This window comes from Pipistrellus hanaki (assembly GCF_964339955.1).
Source record: "Pipistrellus hanaki genome assembly, contig: scaffold_41, whole genome shotgun sequence".
Classification (NCBI taxonomy): Eukaryota; Metazoa; Chordata; class Mammalia; order Chiroptera; family Vespertilionidae; genus Pipistrellus; species Pipistrellus hanaki.
In genome coordinates, this window is record NW_028182292.1 from 678466 (window position 1) to 699258 (window position 20793).

Consider the following 20793-nt stretch of genomic DNA (forward strand, 5'->3'; position numbering starts at 1 on the left):
TATTTTTGCAATGTCTCGCTTTGGGTGAACTGAGAATGGAGTGCTCGCAGGGAGTGGGGTTGAGGGGCAGGCAGCTGGGTCTGCGCTGCCCGGCTGCCCCCACAGCCGCAGAAGTGGCACCTCCGCCCACTCAGGTCAGTATGCCAAGATGGCAGGGTGTCCTGGAGACAGACCACTGGTGTCTCTGTAAGTCAGTGGCCCAGACAGATGATGCCACAGGTTCGTGGCAACCCCATGGGAGCTGAAATTCACCAGGGTTCCTGGCTGCCCCTGGCTGCACATCACAGGGCTGGGATGTGTTAGCAGTCCTCTTGGGCAGCCCAGACACACCTGTAACTCCTGCAGGGAGGGCCCTGGGTGCAGTCCCACACCCTCACCCACCCCTGACTGCGGGCAATGGGGGCTGTAAGCCCTCACGTGGGGCGGACCCTCCTGCCACACACACAAGGCTGTTGGTCCCAGGCAGCCACATACCTTCCTTCACCTGCACACTGAAGCCTGCCCCCCCATGCCACCCTGTCCCCAGGAGAGCCACTGGGGCTGCCCTGGTCGACTCCATCTCACACAAGCCACCTGGCACAACTGGGAGGTTCCATCCCAGCCTGGATGCCCTCACACCACCATCATTCGGAAATCCAGAAACTAAGAGAGGGTGTCGGTCCCCAAAAGAGGCCGAGATGCAGTGACACAGCACAGTCTCCTACTCAGGACACCTGACATGCATCTACCTCAGTGTCTCCTTCTCTCCTTCTCGCCCATGGGGGGGGGGGGGCAGTCGAGCTCAGTGGGACTCACCCCAGGGTGTGTTCAAGTTGAGATCGAAGCGGGTAGAGGGACTGCAGTGGGGTCCTTTGTAGAGTGCCTCCTGGTCCCCACAGTGCCAGGCATCTGCAGACGAGTGATCCCCAAAACCCCATGCCCTGGGCTGGAGCAGGAAGCCAAATAGTTTCCTCAGAGTAGCTTGGGGAGCCAGCCTGGCAGGAGAACCAAGTGGAGGGCCAGGAGTGGGAGGAGCCTGAGAGAGAGGCCAAGCTGTGGCTGCACTGCCCACCGAGCCCTGCGGGGTCAGAGTGACAGGACTGCTCCGAGGCACAGGGTGGGCCTGGCCGGGGGCAAAGGAAACAGTTCTTTGGTATTGAAGCAATGAAAAGCTGTGTCTCCTTAGCAAAGGCGGGCGGGGGGGGGAGGCTCTCCAGTAGCTGTGAGGGTCCCAGGTCCTCCAGACAGGGCTGCTTTACCCTGAGGCCCACACTCCGGGCATGCTCCCTGGGGCTGGGCTGCAGGGTCGTGGGGCCTGGGTGTGTGTGTTTCCGGGGGAGAGGGGAGAAGCTATGCTGCCCAGGCGCTGACCTCCACGGGGGGGTCCCAGACGCAAGACCAGCAGCTGGTCCCGAGCCCATGGGGGCAGCTGCTTACCTGACCCTCACCAGCCAGGCTCCGCCACCACCAGTGGCTCCCGAGCTTTCCTCCAGCTTAGGGTGTTGTGCCCTCACTGCTGAATACAGAGCAGAGATTCTCTCTAGCTAATTTGCATAACTTACAGAGGAGCCTGGGAGAATTTCATTTATTTCCTGGGAAGAGACAGAATTTCACCCTGCATTCCGAAACGTCCGCGAGCCCAGGTGGCCAGTCCTGCCTCCCTGGGGTGGCTGGGGGTGTGCGGAGGCTGTTGGGAGGCCCCTGCCCCTGTCCACTCCCCTGCTGGGCCTATGGCAGAGGAAGCAGCATCTCCGAGGGTCTCCTAGGGGCACACTGAGGGATGAGCGGCTCTGACTCCCAGGCCACCAAAGTTTCCCCACTGTCCAATCACAGCCACGCCTTACCCTTGAACAAAACAGCAAGTAGGAAACAAGGTGCCTTTTTAATTGCAATCAGATACGCTGTCTGAAGCCAGCGCCGGAGCCGGCCCAGGAGCTGTGTGCGGCCCGGGGCAGGCGGACACTTCGCCGGGCGGCAGAGGCCGGCAGGTCTGCTGAGCTCGCCTTGCGGGGTCCCTGGACCAGCCTCCGTGCCCTGGACAGGGAGGCAGGTGGACGGCCGGGTGGTGAGCGCTCACACCTTCGCACACGCATGCAGACTTTCCCGTGTTCTCGCCTGTTCCTCCTCTGCCGAGATGGTCAGACAGCACTGCAAAGCTGCGGCCAGGCAGGTGTGGGCAGCGCAGCGGCGCCTACTTCTGGATCTGGAAGAGGAAGAGCCGCAGGTTGATGTTCTTGGCGGCCAGCAGCTTGTTGCACTCCACGGAGTCCACGATGGGCAGGGGCACGTAGTCCGTCTCGTTGCTCTCGTTGGTGAAGACGAAGTGGTAGATGACGGGGCTGATCTTGACGTCGTCGTAGGGGCCCTTGAGCAGCAGGAAGGAGCACTCCAGGGGCGCCGTGACCTTGCTCTTGAGCAGCAGCTGGAAGGACAGCGTGCGCTTGCAGGACAGGTTGGGGTTGCGCTCCGAGTCGTTCACGCGCGCCTTCAGGACCCACGTCTGGTTCAGCACCGTGAACCGTGGCGTCTCGTAGTACAGGCGCGTGATGAAGTCGTCCGTGCGGTACGGCCGGAACTGGACCTCTGTGGAGACAGACAGGCGGGACAGAGCCGGCAGTCAGGGTGGGCCGGGCTGGCAGCGGTGCCTTCCGCCAGCCGAGGACACAGGCTCAGCCAGGGAGGAAGGCAACTTACCAGGAGGACACGGGTGCTCTACTTGTCAAAGGCAAATCAAAGGCAATTATGGCAAATGGAGGCACACAAGCTTTGGGGAGAGAAGTGACACGGGTTAGCGGCAGGAGTCCGGAGGCAGTGAGGTGATGGCCAGCCCGCCCCCTGGCCTCCCTCCTGGCCCCGCCCACCCCAGGGCCATGGTAAGCAGACACACAGACAGGATGCAGTTCTGAGAACAGTGCACTTTATTGGTTCCATACAGAGCTGCCAGGAAGCCGGCAGGCAGGCCAGTAAGTGGCACCTGGCCAGAGTCGGGCGCGGGCATGCGGCCCACTGCTGTGCTCTGCTGTCCAGTCCTCAGCACAGCACGTGCCCAAGGCCGGCTTGTCCCTCCAGAGGCGGCCAGTCCTTCCTGAGCGGATGGGCTCCCTGCCCTGCCTCCGCCCACGTCACGACGCCTTGGCCTGCCCGGATACCGAGGGCTGGCCTGGGCTCTTTGTGCCGTGGTGCCCACCGGGAGACTGAGGCTGCAACTAACCGGCCCCAGGCCCTCAGCCTCTCGCCGTGCAGGCCCACACTGAGCCAGGCCCAGTCCAGGCAGCACAGTGACCGCCCTTGGTGCTTTGAGCTGGCCCTCGGCATGGGCTGGGCCGTAGAGGCTGGAGTCTCCCTGAGCGGCCCCAGCATCAGCAGGTGCTTCTGGCTGTTCTGTGTCTAGACCAGGCTCTGGCCTGGCTCCTGTTGCCAGCATGTCCGAAGGCAGTGACCAGGAGAGCCCAGGAGGTCCAGTGGGCTGAGTGCGGTCCAGCCTGCCTGTCCCTGGGAGTCCATTCCAGCTCTGCACTTTGAGCTGGGCACCCTCAGCTTGTTCTGCAGCCCTGGCCCTGAGCATCTTCTTGTGGCTTCGGAAGCTTTGTGGCCACTGCAGCCTCACACCCACATGCAGGACCCAACGTGACGAGAGTTCTTCTGGCCCCGGTCTGCGAGGCATGCCACCAGTTCCAGGGCCCCGAGCCATCCCCACCCATCCCCCACACAGCGAGGACCCCACCTGCTGAGGTGGTAGGGCCAGGGTGGGGACGACGGGTGGGAGGGGCCTGTGAGAGCCATGCAGGTGCCCTGAGGTCCGGCCCGCCCCTCCCCTGCTCAGCCTCTGGTCCATCTTCTCCCCCAGGTGTTCTGCACGCAACAGGAGCTTGTGCAGAGCCCAGCCGCCCGGCTCAGCCTGTGCCCACTGCCCAGAGCCCGGTGCTCCCAGGCTCCCAGCCGCCAGCCCCAGGCTCTGTGGCCCGCGGGGGTGGCGGACGCCTCACCTGTGTAGCCGATCTTCTCAAAGCTCAGCAGGCTAAAGATGCTGTTGTAGAGCTGCATCTCCTTGCGGTGGCTCTGGTCCATCTCATCCAGGATCTCCATCAGCTCATTGCCCGTCTTGGTGGGATGGGCACAGGCGGCCTCGTGCACAGTCAGCTCATGGAAGGGGCCGTGCCACGGGCAGCCAATTCGCTTGTACTTGCACTGGGTCACCCTGGGGGCGAGGGGGCACCGTGGTCAAGGCCTATGCCTCAGGTCTCCATTCAGCCGCACACAAGCCGCTCCCTGAAGCACACACTCAGTGGGTGTTGCCACCCAGGAAGAGGACAGTGTGAGACGGAGAGAAGGAGCTGTGTGAGCACAAGCCACTCACACCCACGGTTGTGGGGTCTCCGTCCTGGAAACAGTGGCTGCCGACTACTATTCCGGACCCGGTACAGCTTCACTCCAAGCGATGCTCCTGGCCAGGCCCCAGCTGCTGGGGAATGGGGAGTGGCCAGGACTGGGCTGGGGTGCCTCACACCGAGACCCCCGCGCTCCTGAGCTGGCCACTCTCTCCTGGGCCCAGGGATGCCAAGGACAGCCTCTAAGAGGCCATCTCACACCCAGAGCACCCGAGAGAACCAGGGTGACGTCCAGACAGCCACTGCGTACAGATCCCAGCCCCCGCCCTCTGGACCCTGAGCAGCTTCACCTGGCCCAGCCCCCCGAGGGCAGAGCACAAGGCCTGGGCAACAGGCACCAGCCAGAGCACGGTGCACGCTGAGGCCTTGCCTGCCCCAGGCGGCCTGCAGGTGGGCGGTTACCTGTCTTGGCACTCCTCCTTCTGGTGCCTCTCCAGGAGAGAGCGGGGAAACTGGCGCAGGCAGAAGCCACACTCGGAGGGCAGCTCGCTCACGGCCTTCTCCACAGCCAGGTTGCGGCAGCAGAGGCTCTTACTGATCTCACAACGACAGTTGGGGCACGTGGCCTGCTCCTCCTTCAGCCGGGCATCTGCTAGTAGGTGGATAAAACAGCCAGCGCACATCAAGTGACCGTTAGTACACTGCGAAGAAGGAAAGGGAGATGAGCTCACAGACCTGTGGCCTCGCACGTACACACATGTACACACACACACACACACACACACACACGCTGCCCGCCAGCTCCATTGGTGCTCAGCCCCCACAGGGACACTGCTTGGTAGGGTCAGGCCTCTTTCCGGGAGCCCTGCTGAGACACGGCCCGCCAGCTCCTTATGAGCCGGCCTCCAGGTTGGCCTGTGTCAGCTCGTGGAGGTTCAGGCTCATCACCGAGGCAGGCCTGCTGGCGGGGAGCCTGGCCTTTCCCATAACAGGAGCGGGGACAGTCCTGAGGTCCCCGGTTTGGGCACCTACAGGAACTCAGACGCCTGGTGGAGCGTGGCAGCCGATGCCGTTGCTGTGCCGAGGCAGGTGCGCCTCTCGCTGGCCTTCAGAAGGGCCACCTCATGCTGGGGCTGGGACCTGGTCCCTTCCCCTCTGCCTCCTTGATGGGCACAGTGATGGTGGCTACCTGCAGGTGCCTTCCCAAGACCTGGTGGCAAAAAGCTGTGGGGGGAGGTGAGGAGGCTGAGCTGGCCTGGGACAAGGGCACACAGACAGTGCATGCCAGAGGGAGGAAATGGGTAGGGGGAATGGGTAGGGGGACATGTTGCTGCCATGGGTAAGAGCCAGGCCCCTCTCCTTTGCTGAACCTGAAGATCTGAGGCCAAGAGATTGCCTATCAGCAACCACCACTCCCACCGAGGCCCTGAGCCTGTGGACAGAGGCTGCTAGCTCAACTCCGTGGGTCTCTCACTAGCTCCACACACCCCTGAGCACCCACGTGGTGCCGAGACCAGGCACGGTGGACCATGGGCCAGGCCCCCACAGGCTCAGTGTTGGGGAGGAGAGACACACACAGGAGCCACACAGGTGCAAGAATAAAGAGCTGAGCTGAGCTGAGCCTGGCTAGGTAGGTCAATCGGTCAGAGTGTGGTCCTGATATACCAAGTTTGCAGGTTCAATCTCGGGTCAGGGCACATGTAAGAACCAACCAATGAATGCATAAACAAGTGGAACAGCAAATCGATGCTTCTCTCTCTCTCCCTAAAATCAATCAATAGATTAAAAAAAAAAAGACTCATGCTGACTGTTCTCTTGGTGCAAACAGAATCCATGCCCACACAAACTTCACAGACTATCTGCACGCAAACCTCAATTTCTAAGTCGGTGCAAATGGTGGGGAGCTGGCTGGCTCAGTCTTGGAGGACAGATCTGGCAGGGGATAAGCCGCTCCAGCTCTGGACACACAGCTGGTCCCAGGAGTGGTGAGGAGGAGCAGGGTGGAGAAGCAGTCTGTCCTTCCCACCCCTAGGGGTCAGTAGGAGACACATGCCACAGGCCCCTGCCACCACCTAGGAGGCGTAGACCAAGGACCCACATCACACTCTTCTCGCCAAGGACCTGAGCCAACAGAGCCCGATGTTGCCAAAGCCTCGGGAAGAAGGAGGAAAGCGACACAGCCGACTCACCACTTGGCAACGGGAGGAAACTTCAGGCCAAGATCCGGAGCAGCTGGCTCAGGAAGGCTCATAGGACACCAATATGGGATACCCCTGGGCCTGGGCACGTGCCACTCTAGATCTGGACGCCTCCTGCTGAGCAGCCACAGCTGGGGCACCAAACCCACAAAGGCCATTCAGGCCACGGGAGGCCCCCCTCACCAGGCTCAGCAGGGCCGTGGGCACCACATATCCCACATCTCCGCCCAGTGTTCTCCACTCTTTGATCAAGGTGCGTGGGAGGGACTGCAGCTCCACAGGCACCCGGCTGCTTCCGTGCAAGCCTCACTTCAGTCTGCAGTCCTGGGCCCTGGCTCCTGACGTCACCACCCGAGAGCCAGGACTCAGGTGGGAACCTGTCACTCCGACTGAGTCAGGCTCATTATTCAGAACTAGGTGCTGCCCGGACAACAAGGTAACGCACAGGACAAACCACACCAACAGCTTTGCATCTAGCCAGTCCAGAACCCTCTCGGTCCTGGCTGTGGACACCTCAGCAGATACATTTAAAACTCTGCTCTCTACCTGTCTCCCCAAAAGCACTACCCAGCCACAGCCCGAGAGCGGGGAGGAGGACCCCAGGCCTTGGAGGAGGACAAACCCACCTGGACTTACTTGGGACAGTGCCTACAGCCCAGGCCTGCAGACAGCTGCTATGAAGGTGTCCGTGAAGGTCCCCAATGCCTGTGCCACACCCACCGGCCTGCTTCCTGAGCCCTTTACCAAGCCGGTAAAAGGCCCCTTGTGCCAGGGCCTGAGCTGAGCTCGGGCAGTGACAGGAGGCCTTGAGGAGGCACAGCAGGGCCTGTGAGGACAAGCAGGAGGGCACCAGGTGGAAGGGACCCAGGAGGAACAGGCTGGAGGAGCAGGCCTGGGTCTGAGGCCAGGAGCGGTAGGCACAGGGGTCAGAGGCCAGTTAGGACCACCTCCCAGAAGCACCTTCTCCCGATGAGGGTCACAGGGAGCTTTTCTGGCTGAGCACCAGTGAGGAGTGAAAGAGCTGTGTGGCCCCTCCCTCCAGGCACACTCCATGGCTCAAGGCCTCAGCTAATGTCAGAACCGGGTGGGGATGCACTGGGCCTCGTGTGAAGGGCAGGGGAGAGCCTGGGAGAGAGGGAGGGAGGGAGGAAGGGAGGGAGGGAGGGATCAGGCCATGGCTCCACACTCCAGGCACCGAAGCTGTTTGTCCCAGAGAAGGTGACTCTGGCAAAGGGGCTGTGACCACACGCTGCATCCAGAGCAGACGCGGCCCTTCTGCCCCACCCATGGGCCTATCGCGGTGCCCTCTTAGGCTGCATACCTTGTCAGGCCAGTCATTAAGGACACCCACACAAAGAACATGAAAGCCAGCACCTGCTGTACCTGCTCTGCACTGACCTGACCTGACGCAGGCCTCGATGAGACCCACTGGCCTCAGTGCTGTTCGTGGCCGAGTCCTGAGCAAGTGCCAGACCCAGGCGTGTGCCACGATGTGCCAGGAGAGCCGCCTGCAGGGCTGAGGTTCAGACTTGAGAGCAGGTGATGGGCCCATCACCCACAAGGCGAGCCCCGACCATCACTAAGGCTTCCCTGGGGAGATGGAGGTGGGGTCTGGTGGCCAGAGAGCAGCTCTCGAGGGACCAAGCACTCAGTGACTCCAGGCCCATGGAGTGTCCTCACAGCCAGTGCCAGGAGCAGCAGACACCAGCTGAGATAGCTCTCAGAGGCACAGGATGGCTGCTGCCCACCCTGAGCCTGGGTCCAGATGGGGTCAGGGAAATGTTGCCCAAACCAGCCCAACACTGCTCCCCAAAGGAGGCCTGCAGAGGGGAAGGGCTGAGCCTAGTCCCACAGGTGGTGGCCAGTAGTGGGCATGACCCGGGACGTGCAGAAGGCTCTGGGCCCCGTGTTTCCAGGCAGCATGTGGAACCCAGATCCTCCCAAGAGCACTCAGCTTTGGTGCCAACCAGGTTTGTCTGGGCTCCTGCCCTCAATGCCCCCATCCAGGGTCACTATGGGTGAAATGCGACACCACACAGCAGCAAGTCACCATAAACCTTCCCTCCTTCCCCCAGCTCTCCGGCCCCTCCCACCTGGTTCCGGCCCGAGCCCTGCTGGGCACCCTGGCCAGGCGCCCCGTCCCATGGCAGATCCTCCAGCACCCAAAGCGAGTTCTGACGGGGTAGGGCTCCGGTCAGCCCTTACAGTGCCAAGGGCTCTCTCTGACCCATGTGCTGGCTTTCTCCTGCCTCGAGGCAAGAAGGAAAGCATCCCACCAGGCCCAGGTGTCTGCCGCTGGAGGATGGGCTTGCACGGGGCTCGGCGTCGGGCTCTCCCTGCTGCAGACATTTCTCAGGGAAGCCGTGAGTAGAGCCATCGGCCGTGAGGAGGGCCATGGTCAGTGATGCCCCTGCGCCTTTCTGCCTCACAGCTACTCGGCTCCAGCACAGTGCGGGCCGGTTTGAACCAGCCAGGCTCAGAGGCCTGGTCACCAGCAGCTCTGGCCACAGCAGAGCTCAGCTCTCCGTGGTAAGTGGACTAGGAGCCATCGTGCCAGGTCCAGCTTCAGCCCACTCACTGGAGGGTGGGGTGGGGTGAGGAGAACCTCAAATTTCCCTGGGGCCCCATACCATTGGCTTGGCTTCCTGGGCTGTCACTCAAGGCCCACGGAAGTTCTCCCACCTGGGAGGACCAAAGGTCCTGGGCAAGGAGGGGGCTGAGAGAGGACAAGTCTGGAGGTGCATCCCCAGGCTGCGGGGTTATGAGAACCGCCCCCCACTAGTGCCAGGCCCAAGGCCTGCAGTGTCCCTGACCAGGGCCTCGGGCCAGGATCTCCCCAAAACCAAGGAGGGAGGCTGAGAACTCTGCCCACTTCCTGTCCGGCACCCCAGGGGCCTCCTAAGCAACCACACGCAGGAACAGCAGAAAGGAGGTGCGAGACCCTGAGGTTGGAAATGGTAAACCAGCCCAGCCCCAAACTACTCATTACAACAACGGCCGTCTCCCCCAGACCCCGGTCTGAGAGAAGCCCAACTCCTGTAGTGCTGACGAGTGACAAGGACCTCTTCATCCCTCAGTGGGGTGCTGGGACTGGAACAGACAGGGGTGGAGGGGTGTGTGTGTGTGTGTGTGTGTGTGTGTGAAGGGCTTGAGGTGGAGAGACAGAGACAGGCACTGCACACTAACTCTGGAGCCAGCCTGTGGTCCCTGTGCTAACGGTACCTTCTTCAGACCCACCTGGGCCAGGTACCCTCCAGAACTGCCCCGAACCGGCTAAGAAGTGGGAAAACAGGCACCAGCAGAGCGTGGACAGACCTCCTAGAGCGCCGTAGCCTGGGAAACCAGGTCTGGGAGAGGCAGGCGGGGCTGGGAGTCACCCGGGCACAGCATGTTCTAGGGACCCCGGGTCAGACTAGGAAGGGACCCGGACTCTGGCGCTGGATGTAGGTGCTTCATTCAGACCGGAATGCGGGAAAGAAATGGGGGAGGGAGAAGAGGCATCCCCTCTCTTCTCAGTATTTTTCCAGAAAAAAGGAGGATGAGGGGGTTCTTCCTCTCAGGAGGAAGAAGGGGTGCCTGAGGGCAGGTTTGGGGGAGGTGGCTGCTGAAATAGAGGAGCTCCCCGAGTCCAGCAGCTCAGCAATGCGGGGAGCAAGCTAGGGCGGGGGATCTGTCACCCGCTTTCTCTGGGGTCAGCTTGGGGGGCTGCGGAGGGCGGGGGGGCAGCAGGGGAAAGACACATGGAGGTGGGAGGAAGGTCCAGGCCGGGAAACCAGGGGGATCGGAACAAGAAGGGGTTCGAGCAGGAAATAAAATCCTGGAAAGAGGAAGAGGAGGAGAAGCTTCCAAACAGGCGCCGGAGTCCCGACCGCTGGGCCTGGCCTCGGAGGAGGAGCCGCGGTGCCCGGGGCGCCGGCCTGGCCGGATCGGGGTCGGGCCAGCGGCCCTACCTGGTACACGGAGGCCTTGGGCAGGTCCAGGCAGACGGTGCAGCACAGAACCGAGTAGAGCCGCTCCTCCAGCTTCCCGCTGCCCGCCGCCGCCTCGGCCGCCTCGGCCGTCCGCAGCCGCTTCTTGGGCGGCGCGTCGGGGTCGCCCGCCGCCTCCTGCAGCTGCCGGGCGCCGGCCAGGCCCGCCTCGTCCGGGAGCCCGGGCCCCGCCGCCTCGCCCAGCGCGGCAGCGGCCGCCTGCCCTGCGGCCGCCCCGGGCCCGGCCGCGACCGGCACGGCGCCGGCGGACCCCGCAGCCGGACCGCCTCCGCCGGCCTCCTCGGCGCCGGACATCGCTGCCGGCCGGCCCGGCGGGCGGGTGAGGGCGCGCTCCCGAGGCTGGAGGTTAGGGCGCCGCGCGCCGCCGCCGCCCTGCCGCCGCCGCGACCCTGCAGCCCCGCTCCCTGCGCCGCCGCCTCAGTGGATCCGGCCCGCGCGTCGCCCCGCAGCTGCCGCGGCCACCGACCCCGGAGCGGCCGCCATCTTTGTTTTTGCTCCGCGCTCCTTCCCCCACCGCCGCCACCGCCCCCTGGGTCTCTCGGTCATGTGACATGCGCGGACCAATGGACGCTCGGCGTGGGGTTAGCCGGTGCGGCGGGCAGAGCCAATGAGCGCGCGAGGGCCGGCCCCTGCAGAGTGGGCGGGCCGAGGGCGGCCCGCGGAGGGCGCACCTGGGGCCGCCGGGAACCGGCCGCGCTCCGGGTGGCTCCAAGGCGCGGCCCAGGCGCCGCTGGTCACCCGGGATCCTCACGTTGGGGTGTGCCTGCGCCTTTGTCCCCCAATACACGAGCTTACGTGGCCTCGATCTTGCTCACTGAATGGATACATCCCACGCCCCCCCTCGCCCTCCTGTGCGGGACCAAAAGTGCGTCCACAGGAGCCAGTGCGGGGACTGCCAGAAGGAGCACCCCAGACCCGAACCTGACTCCCTGCTCTGCCCAATCTGGTTTCCTAACCCTGGGGGAGGGAGGGAGCTGCAGAGGGTCCGCAGAGGAAAGCGAGGGCTTGCCTCGCACAGGCTGGAGGACAAACAGGGAGAGGTCCAGGCAGCCCTGGGAGGGAATGTGCGTCACCCGGGCCAGCAGCCCACATGGTCACTGCCCAGAGGCCCACCTGCCAGGCTGTGCAAGTGTTCAGAACTCCACCATGCCCCCGGAGAGCAGGCTCCCAGAATTATGTCTTCTCCATCCAGGTGCCAGCAGGAGCCCAGACTGGGCGAGGCCCTACGCTGCTTCCAGTGCATCCCCTTCCTTTGCTCCTGGAATCCGGTTGCTGACATGGGAGCTTTAAAAGTCAAACCCTCTCAAGAATGGGCAGATTCCGTATTCCTGTAGAATCCCTAAGGTTTATTGGAGACCAAAGCCTCTCTCTGGATCCACAACCATAGCCTCTCAGAATCAGAGCCCCACATGTGCTTGGACGCCATCCCCTTTATTCTGGTCTAGGCGGGTCCTCACACTCCACCTGAGGACCAGTGCCCAGATTCTGCCCCCGAGAGGTCACCCTGCAGCAAGCCACTTTGGGAGGAAGGAGGATCTGTCTCTAGGGAAGGAGGCCCCCGGAGGCGCGGTGGTAACCAGGGCAGAAGCCCCGCCCAGCCCAGCAGCCTCCAATCATCACTCCCACTGCAGGCGCTGAGTGTGCAAGGCCCGGTGGTAGGCCCAACTGCCCGCGGCCAGGACCCAGCGGCAGACGTCCTCCTTCGGCAGCAGCAGCAGCCTGTCCTCCTCCAGCCGGCCCAGCAGGCCTGCAGCACCCAGCATCAAGCCCCCCCACATGCCGTAAGTGTTGGTTGTGAACACGGCTACAATGAGAATAGTAACCGCTACCACCAGCACCACCGCCTGACCGGCCACTGAACGGCCCTCCACTCCCAGGTGGTCGCCAGCCACGGCCAGCACCATGCCCCCTCCCAGGAGCAGGTTTGCAGAGGAGCGGTCCCCATTCACCCAGTGGAAGTCGAAGGCCAGAAGGGGCAGGCCGATGACAGTGGCCACCCAGGCTCCAGCAAGACCATCTTCATCCGAGCCCAGCCCTGGAACCAGCATGGTGGCGGCAGCCACGGCCTGGAGCAGGAAGCCAGCAGCAGCCCCTCGGCTGGCCTGTCAACAGAGGGAGGCGAGATGTGGGGAAAAGAGGCCAGCACTTTCCTTTCGGGGGTCTCACGAAAGCTGGACTCCAAACACCTCTCACCGCTCTCTCCCTGAGCCCAGGAACTGGCCAAGTCCTTGGGGCTCGGGAAAGGGCGACTCCCTCCCCAGCCCCTGGGTACTCACCTGGGCAGTGCTCAGGGCTGCGTGCAGAGACACCACTCCCAGCGCCAGGTGGGACAAGGCCATGCTCCACTCACCCCACAGCGTGGGTGCCATGGCGCCTCGGGCGGCGGGGAATGGAGGAGACACTTGGGAAAGTTAGGAAGGAACGCAGAGGCCGGCGCCCCGGAGCCCTAAGGGCCGCTCTCGAGGACTCCCAGTTTCCAGGGCCCCATTTCTAAATGTTGGGAGAAGCTCACCCGAACGTTCCTGCAACTCCGAGGCCACTGGACACCACCGGGGAAGAAAACCTATTTTGCCGGAAAAAGAAAACGGGGTTGGGGGTGGGGGCCTAGATTGGGCGGGTGTGCGCCCTGGAACCCGAATGGGGGCCTCAGGCCTGGGGGACAACCGCTCGGGACGAGCGCAGGCCCACGGCCTGGACTCTGCGCTCGAGGAGGCGGCGTCTCCGGAACCCAACCCGGGCGGAGCGACAGCCCCGGCCCTCGGAGCCGGCCCAGGCCCAGCGGCGGAGCCCCAGCGCGGCGGCACACGGGAGGCCGGAACCTGCGCACGGCGCCGCCGTTCCTGTGCGGCCCGACACGAACCAACGAGAGGAGCGGAGGCTAGAGCGGCGGGGACCAGGCCAGGGCCGAGGAGACAGTCTAGGAGCGCAAACGGGTCGGCGGAGGGAGAGTCGGAGGAAGGGGCCGTAAGGGGCGTGGCAGAGGGGCGGGGCTTCGATGGGCGGGACTATAAGGGGAAAGGCCGGGAGGAGCGGGGCTGTGAGGGGGTGGGGCTGAAAATAATGGGTGGAGCTGTGAGAGGGGGCGGGGCTTAGAATGATAGGTGAAAATAATGGGTGGAGCTGTGAGAGAGTGGCGGGGCTTAAAGTGGTCTGTGTGAGAGGCGGAGCTGAAATAAGTGGGTGGGGCTGTGAGAGGGGCGGGGTTTAAAGTGGAGCTGTGAGAGTGGGCGGGGCTGAAATGGTGGGTGGTCTGTTAGAGGGGGCGGGGCGGAATCGATGGGTTCGGCTTGAGGGGGCGGGGCTTGAAGTGGGCTGTGGGAGGGGCGGGGCTGAATTGATGGGCGGGGCTGTGAGGCGGTGCAGGATTGTGAGAAGGGGCTGGACGAGGCAGTGAGAGGAGGGGCGGGGCGGTTGTCCGGGGAGGTTTCTAGGGCCGGGTGTAGGCGATCTGATGGACCGGGCTGGAAGGAGGGGCGGCGCTGCAGGGGAGGAGAGGGAGGATGCCGGGGGGCTCAGGCTCTACGGGGCAAAAGCCGTGGGGACCCCCGCAGAGGGCTGGAGGGGTTCCGAGAAAGGGAGATGCGGGGCTGTGGGCAACCTCAGCCTGCGGGGTCCTGGGAGTCGGGGCTAGGGAGTCGGGGCAGGGGTCCGGCGTGGGCCCGGGGACACCCGTCTCCGGCATCTCTTTCCTCGGGCGCGAGCTCTGCGCCCGCGGGAGCCGGGCCGCGGGGGCGGCCGCCCGGAGCATGCGCACCGGCCGCGCTGCGGGCGGGAGCGGAGCCCGGGAGCGGGGACGCGGGGCGGCGCGAAGCCGGGCCCTCCGCCGCCCCGCGCTCCCATGTACGCCTTCTACTCGCTGCTCATCTACATCTTCTACAGCCTTTTCCGCAGGGACGGAGGGGCCGCGGCGTCCGCCGGCTCCGGGGACCCCGCCCAGGTGAGCGGGGGCGGACGCGGCACGACCCGCAACCCCCCTCCTGAGAGCGGGCTGCGCAGGCCCGGGCAGCGCTGGCCACGGGCTCTGACCCGGGGGAGGAGGGCCGTGCAGAGGCCCCTGTCTGCTCAGGTGGCCAGCGGAGACCCTGTGACCCACTATCCGGCCCCTCCTCAGGCGCCTCCCCTGCCCCCTCCCTAGAATGCCCGCGGCAAGCCCGGGGATCGCCGCCGCCCCGACCAGCGCCCTGCAGATCTGTGGACCGAGCTGACAGGCCTGGTCGGTAGGTGCTGTTAGTGCGTCCGGGACGATGAGGAAACCCCGCCGTCCGAGGGGGGAGAGGTGTCGGTGGCCTCATTGGGAGGGAGACCCGACAGGTGCCCCCCCCTTCCCACTGCCTGGCCTTGCAGGCTGCTCGGAGTCGGAAGATGGACCTGGAGAGGGACCCGAGGGCCGCACCGCGGAGGTCTCCCTGGAAGAGGCTCTCGTGCGTCTTGCCGAGTTCCTTTCGGGCCAGCTGGGGGCGGAAGAGAGCTGCGGGTGTCCTGCTGATCTGAGCAAGGTGAGCCGGCCGAGAGGGGAGCTGGCCAAATCCTTCCTCCCAGTCCTGGCCTCCACACCCCTGGGCCCCTTAGTCTCTTGCACTCTGAGCCTCATCTCCTTCGCAGCCCGGGGACGTCCCCCCACTGCTGACGGTGATTGGCCAGCTCTTGGCTCTCCTGGCATGGATTCGGAGCCCCAGGGGGAGGCAGGCCCTGCCCCAGGAAACTCAGCCAGCCTCCGGGGTGCAGCCCCCCGCGACTGCCGGTGCGTAAGAAATAGTGATTTGAAAAGGGAGTGTGTGGAGGGAGTGAAGACTTCCAGGACCTCAGCAGCCTGCAGTGCGGGGTCCCAAGCCCTGCTCCCGAGGTACCCCCCCCTTCATGCCAGAAATCTCAATCAGTCCTAACTGGGTACACCCCACCTCAGGACCCACATCCCAAGAAAACCGTTCCCTTTCGCCGGGGGCTGAGGCCCAGGGGGGCAGCCCCCCCAGTTGGTGGAGGACCAGAGGGCTTGGCAGCAGCTGGAGCAGCTTGTCCTTGGACAGGTGAGGAGCCCAGGAAGCAGTGGGCGGGGGGGGGGGGGGGAGGGGGGGGCCTGGAGGGAGATGCTCCACCCAGTCCCCTTCCCCCTTCCTTCCCAGCTGGAGGAGCTGAAGCAGCAGCTGGATCTGCAGGAGGGACTGGGCCAGCTTCACTTGGGAGTGGTGAGGCTGCTAGTAGGGCTCAGGTCGGGGCGGGGAGAGGGGCCAGGGCTTTCAGGTGAGTGCAGAGGTCTTCCTCTCCTCTAGGGGGCAACAGACTCCGAGAAAAGGGTTCAGCATCTGACCCTGGAGAACGAGGCCTTAAAGCAGAGCCTGATCCTCACTCAGGACCTCCTGAGGCACTGGGGCGCCGGCCCCCCTGCCAGGGCTCCGCAGGTATTCTGCTCCATCCCTGCAGCCTGGGGCGTTTGCACACCTGGTCTCCAGCAGCATTGCTCTCAGGACCTGGTGCTCCGGGGAACAGCTGCAGGGGGTGCTCTTTGACCTTCCAGGACCAGGATGTGAACAGGCCCAGGGCACCCCCATGGAGACTGATGCCCATGGGAGATCCCCCTCCTCCAAACACACACACCCAGATACGTTCACACACACACAGAGACACACACTTACATAGACACACACACACACTCACCATGGGTCCTCTGAGTGACTGACCCCAGGCGAGCAAGGGACTTGGGGTAAAGCCCTGCATGGATTCCTGATGGCTCTGTCTGCCCCTCTTGGCCTGTGTGTGCAATGGGGCTGCCAGCATGCCCCTCCGGAGCGAGTGTCCTCCTGGCTCCTTGCCCCCACTCCCGCAGGAGGAGGCAGAGGCGCTGGTGGAGCTCCAGGGCCAGCTGCAGGAGGCCCAGGAGGCCACAGACGCCCTCCGAGTCCAGGTGAGCACCGGGCCGGGGCTGGGGAGAGGGAGGCGTGGGGAGGGGCATGTCTGAGGCAAGGCCTGGTAAGTGCCTCCTCCCTCAGTGACGGGTGGGGTGGGGCAGCTGGGGGTGCAGGAGGCGCAGCTGCAGGGCCTCCAGGGGGCCCTCCGGCAGCTCCAGCAGGAAACAGAGCAGAGCTGCAGAAGGGAGCTGCAGCAGGTGCACGGGCAGCTGGCAGGTGAGACTGGGGCTGGGGGCTCCCGGGAAGGCCTCGGGTTGGGGCTTTCCCTCACCACTTCCTTCTCCCACCAGGACTCCGGGCACGCATGGCCAGCCTGCGCCAGGGCTGCGGGGACCTCCGCGGTCTGGTCAGCACCTTCACTCAGAGCTGCCAGGGCTCCCTGAGCGAGGCCCGGGGCCAGGTCAGCACCACCCGCTCTCCAGTCATGTCCTCCCCTCCGGGGACCCCCCATTCCTCCCTCCCAGACCCAGGGTGCTGTCTGCTCTCATGGAGGTTGTGGGGTCTGGAGCCAGGACAGCTCCTGTGACCCAGGTGTTAGCTCACTTCTGGGTCTCATGCGTGTCCTGTGCGAACCGGGGTGGCGGGGGACCCCTCACAGGATTGTCAGGAAGCCCCGAGGACACAGATGGCTCCTTGCCCACGGTCCTGATTGGTGGGCTCCATCCAGGCCCGCTGAGTGATACCCCCAGGGACCCCAGCCACTGGATGTTGTGGATTCCCACAGCTGGTGGCCGTAGAGTGGCTCCCTATTGCCCTCAGCACCCTCCCCTCGCCTCGGCTGTCCCTCCCTGCCTTGCTCACATCCCTGTTCCCCCAGGTATCCTGGGCCCTGAGGACACTGTCAGACAGTGGGGCCGGGGCTCAGCTCCCCGAAGGGCAGCAGGAGCCCCCAGCTGGATGCCCAGGGCGGCTACTGGAGCTCAAGGGTATGGCCACTGGGGAGCACGGGGTGGGGTGGGCAGGCCAGAGGAGCTGGGAGGCAGCCCATGGCCATGATCTGACCCCAGGAAATATCCGTGTGCTGTGTCGGCTGAGGCCAGGGACACCCTCCAGCCTGGTGAGCTCGGAGCCCGGCCCGGGCGGCACTGTCACCACCTGCTACCGAGGGCACCAGCGTCGCTTCCGTCTGGACTGGGTCTTCCCTCCGGAGGCCAGCCAGGAGGAGGTGATGCTCTGCCCTCACACCTGTGCCGAGCTCCCGCAGGTCCCCAGAGGCCCTGGTGCCCCTGCCCTGCCCCGCGCCCTCCCAGGAGCTAAAGTGCCTAGATCCCAGCAGGGAAGGGGGAGGGAGGCTGGGAGGCCAGACAGGAAGCCGAGCTGGGCACATACGTTCCTTCCAGGGTTTCCCCTCTGCATCCCCTCACCAAGCTGTGCAGGCCCAGGGGAAACAGATCTAGGTCAGACAGGAAGGCTAACATTTAAAAAAATAATAATGTTTTTACCAGGAAACTAAAGAAAATGAACCTGTCTGAGGTCACTGCTCACGCACAGCTGGCTGGGGAGTGTAGCTGGGGTGCTGCTGTGACCACTCCCCACCCCCGCCCCTGGCTCCCCAGGCTGCCTGCTCTATGGCCAGGCCCCGGGGTGTGCCTGCTGTGAGAACAGGAGCCTTCCTCGCTTTGTGGCCAAGGGCACAGACAGGGCGCTGGCAAGCGAGCCTCCAGCCTCTGGGCCGGGTTACCCAGTGCAGACCCCGCCTCCCCGACCCCTCCCCTTCCTGCCTGACACACTAGCCTTACTAGGTCCCACCCTGCACTGCAGTCCTGCCCTGGGGTGGGGAGGGAGCTTTTCCCGACAGGGCCCTCCGAGTCAGAGTGTCTGGGTGAGGCTGAGAGGCCTCTCGGTGCCACGCCTGTGAAAGTGCCCATCAATCCGGTGCTTCCTGCCAGACCTGGAGCTTAGACACCCACTCCCGATGCTGGACTCTGCTCTCCTGGCCGGCAGCAGCACGGTCAGCAGAAATGACAGCGCACCCACTCACCAGCCTTGTGCTCGGATGGATGCTGGCTGTGCCATGGCTTACAGGCAGCTGTTGATGTCTAGCTGCCAACAGGACACACATCACAGCCCCATCTCCCCCCAGCCCTTTCCACGCCATCCCAGGGCCAAGTCCCCACCCCCCACCTCCCAGCCTACCTGAGCCCACCCTTCCTGTGGAGAGCACCCCTGTAGCCTCCGGGCACACATTCCCCCTTGCCCCTCACAACAGCAGTCTCCTGCCAGGGGGCATTGCAATCCTGCCCTTCGGTTTGACCCTGGCCGTGACTGAACACCCTGGCCCTCCCACATGGTCACCATGATGCCGATACTCTGCACACCTGTTCTCTCCTGTCACACCCCTCCCTTTGGGGGGCAAATTCCCGTCCAGAGGGCCCCCTCTGCCTGGCAGGAGACCCGCTTCCGGCAGACTTGCCCCAGAACCGTCCTACCAGGGCCCTCGTGCCTTATCCCCACCTGGCCCAGGCCCAGGGCTCAGGACCCTCCCCACCCCTAGGTCTTCCGGGAGCTGGAGCCCACGGTGCTGTCCTGCCTCCGAGGCTACAGCGTGTGCATTTTCACCTACGGCCAGACGGGGACGGGGAAGACCTACAGCATGGAGGTGGGGAGGGGCTGTGTGCTCGGGGCGGCTCCTGGGGCCAGGGACTAGGATGTGAGCCCCATGCGGCACCCACCCCTCTCCAGGGCCCACCTGAGGACCCCGGCATAGCTCCTAGGGCGCTGCAGTCCCTGTTCCGGGAGATGAGGGCCGGAGGGCACTCCCGAGTGACCCTGAGCATGGTGGAGATCTACAACGAGGCTGTCAGGTCAGGGGACACCCTGGCTGCCTCCTAGTCCCCCCCCCTCCCCCTCTGCCAAGAACCCTGAAAACCAAGGCCTGGCCCTTCCCACCAGGGACCTCCTAGCCCCCGGGCCCCCGGAGCGCTTGGTGGTGAGGCAGGGCCCGGCAGGCCAGGGAGGGATCCAGGTGGCCGGCCTCACATACTGGGATGTGCCCAACCTGGAGACTCTGCACCAGGTAAGGCTGCCGGGGGAGGGGGGCACCCAGCTGCGCTCGCACCCGGGCTGCTGGAGGCTGCAGCGGGCCCCGCCCTGTCGCTGCGCCTTCCAGATGCTGAGCCTGGGGAGGAGCAACCGGGCCACGGCCGCCACCGCCATGAACCAGCGCAGCTCTCGCTCCCACGCGCTGGTCACGCTGACCCTGCAGGCGGCGCCGTCCCCGCGCGGCGCAGGCACCACGGGTACCGCCACCCCGCCCCGCGGCGGAGGGTCCCGGGCTGGCCGGGCAGGTACGCGCTGGGGGGACCTTGCGGGGAGTCCCTCCACGCGGCTCGCTCCCCCGCAGGCACGCTGCACCTGGTGGACCTGGCGGGGTCCGAGCGCGCCCGGAAGGCGGGGGCCGTGTGCAGCGCGAGGGGCGGCGCTCAGGACGCCCAGCGCCTCCGGGAGGCCCGGACCATCAACCGCTCGCTGCTGGCGCTGGGCGGCGTGATGACGGCGCTGCGGGCGCGCCGGCCGCACGTGCCCTTCCGCGACTCGCAGCTCACGCGCCTGCTGCAGCCGGCGCTGGGCCCGGGCGCCACGGCGGTGCTGCTGCTGCAGGTGGGCGCCGGGGCGGGCGGGGGTGGAGGGTGTGTGTGTGTGCCCGCCAGGCCCCGCCCGCCCACCGCGCCGCTCCCCGCAGATCTCCACGCGCCCCGAGGACCTCGGCGAAACCGTGTGCTCGCTCCAGTTCGCCGAGCGCGTGGGCCGCGTGGAGCTGGGGCCGGCGCGGCGCCGCAGGGCCCGGCGCTCGGGGACGCCCTCCTCCGTCAGCACGGACACGCCGCTCACCGGGACCCTCTGCACCCCCACGCCGCCCCCGGGGAGCCCGGCCAGCCCCGGCCCCGACGGCGCGGCTCCCGCGTCCCCCGAGGACCTGCTCGCGTAGCCAGGCCCCGGAGCCTGGGGGTGCGCCCTCTGCCGGCGGAAGCGGCGAACCCCCTGCGCTCCGGCCACCTTTGACCTCTGGGAGCTCGCCGGTTCCCAAACTCCCAGAGCCGTCTCCCCCCCTCCCGGCGAGGAGGGTTCCGCCCGCAGCACAGATCGCCCGCCCCTCCGCCCGGCCCGGCTCCCTCCTTATCGCCATTTGCTGCTCTCTATCGCCCGACGCAGCGGGGGACCCAGCGCAGCCCGGCCTGGCCCGCTGGCTTCTGAGTCACCGCGATCCCGGCCCCGGCCCCAAACACCAGTCTTGGCATTAAAATGTGGTCCATTCCTTTACTGTTCTCCCCCCACGCCGCCACCCACACACACTGGGTCGGGTCCCTGTGCCCCTATGCCTTTCCCCAGAAAGGTGCTTCCTTCTGCCCAGACAGCTGAGGAAGGAAAGAGCTTCAGGCTGAGCTGCCATACAAGT

General features: G+C 65.2%; 2 protein-coding genes across 5 annotated transcripts; one reads left to right on the forward strand and one right to left on the reverse strand.

The window, feature by feature from the left end:
* Positions 1-1549: 1549 nt before the first annotated feature.
* Positions 1550-13465, reverse strand: LOC311616004 (zinc finger TRAF-type-containing protein 1). Of its 4 annotated transcripts, XM_084907185.1 has the most exons (5): positions 12771-12997; positions 12444-12596; positions 4770-5008; positions 3966-4177; positions 1550-2562 (listed from the first exon to the last, which is right to left on the reverse strand). In XM_084907185.1, exons 1-5 carry the CDS (start codon positions 12861-12863, stop codon positions 2171-2173), a joined length of 1089 nt encoding a protein of 362 aa, XP_084763311.1. In that variant the 5' UTR covers positions 12864-12997; the 3' UTR covers positions 1550-2170. The 4 variants fall into 4 exon arrangements, with proteins under 4 accessions (XP_084763311.1, XP_084763310.1, XP_084763313.1 ...); XM_084907184.1 differs by lacking the exons at positions 12444-12596; positions 12771-12997 and adding an exon at positions 10456-10931; XM_084907187.1 differs by lacking the exons at positions 1550-2562; positions 3966-4177; positions 4770-5008 and adding an exon at positions 13355-13465 and having other exon boundaries at positions 11820-12596; positions 12771-13057.
* Positions 13466-14246: 781 nt separating this feature from the next.
* KIFC2 (kinesin family member C2) lies at positions 14247-20654 on the forward strand. Its single transcript, XM_084907188.1, is given in 19 exon segments — positions 14247-14431; positions 14630-14711; positions 14839-14990; positions 15097-15235; positions 15398-15448; positions 15451-15518; positions 15615-15677; positions 15762-15890; positions 16316-16393; positions 16499-16613; positions 16688-16797; positions 17215-17323; positions 17405-17562; positions 18892-18996; positions 19080-19201; positions 19290-19413; positions 19507-19636; positions 19741-19997; positions 20080-20654. Coding segments are annotated over 19 exon segments (2337 nt in total). The 5' UTR covers positions 14247-14332; the 3' UTR covers positions 20326-20654.
* The last annotated feature ends 139 nt before the right edge of the window (positions 20655-20793 follow it).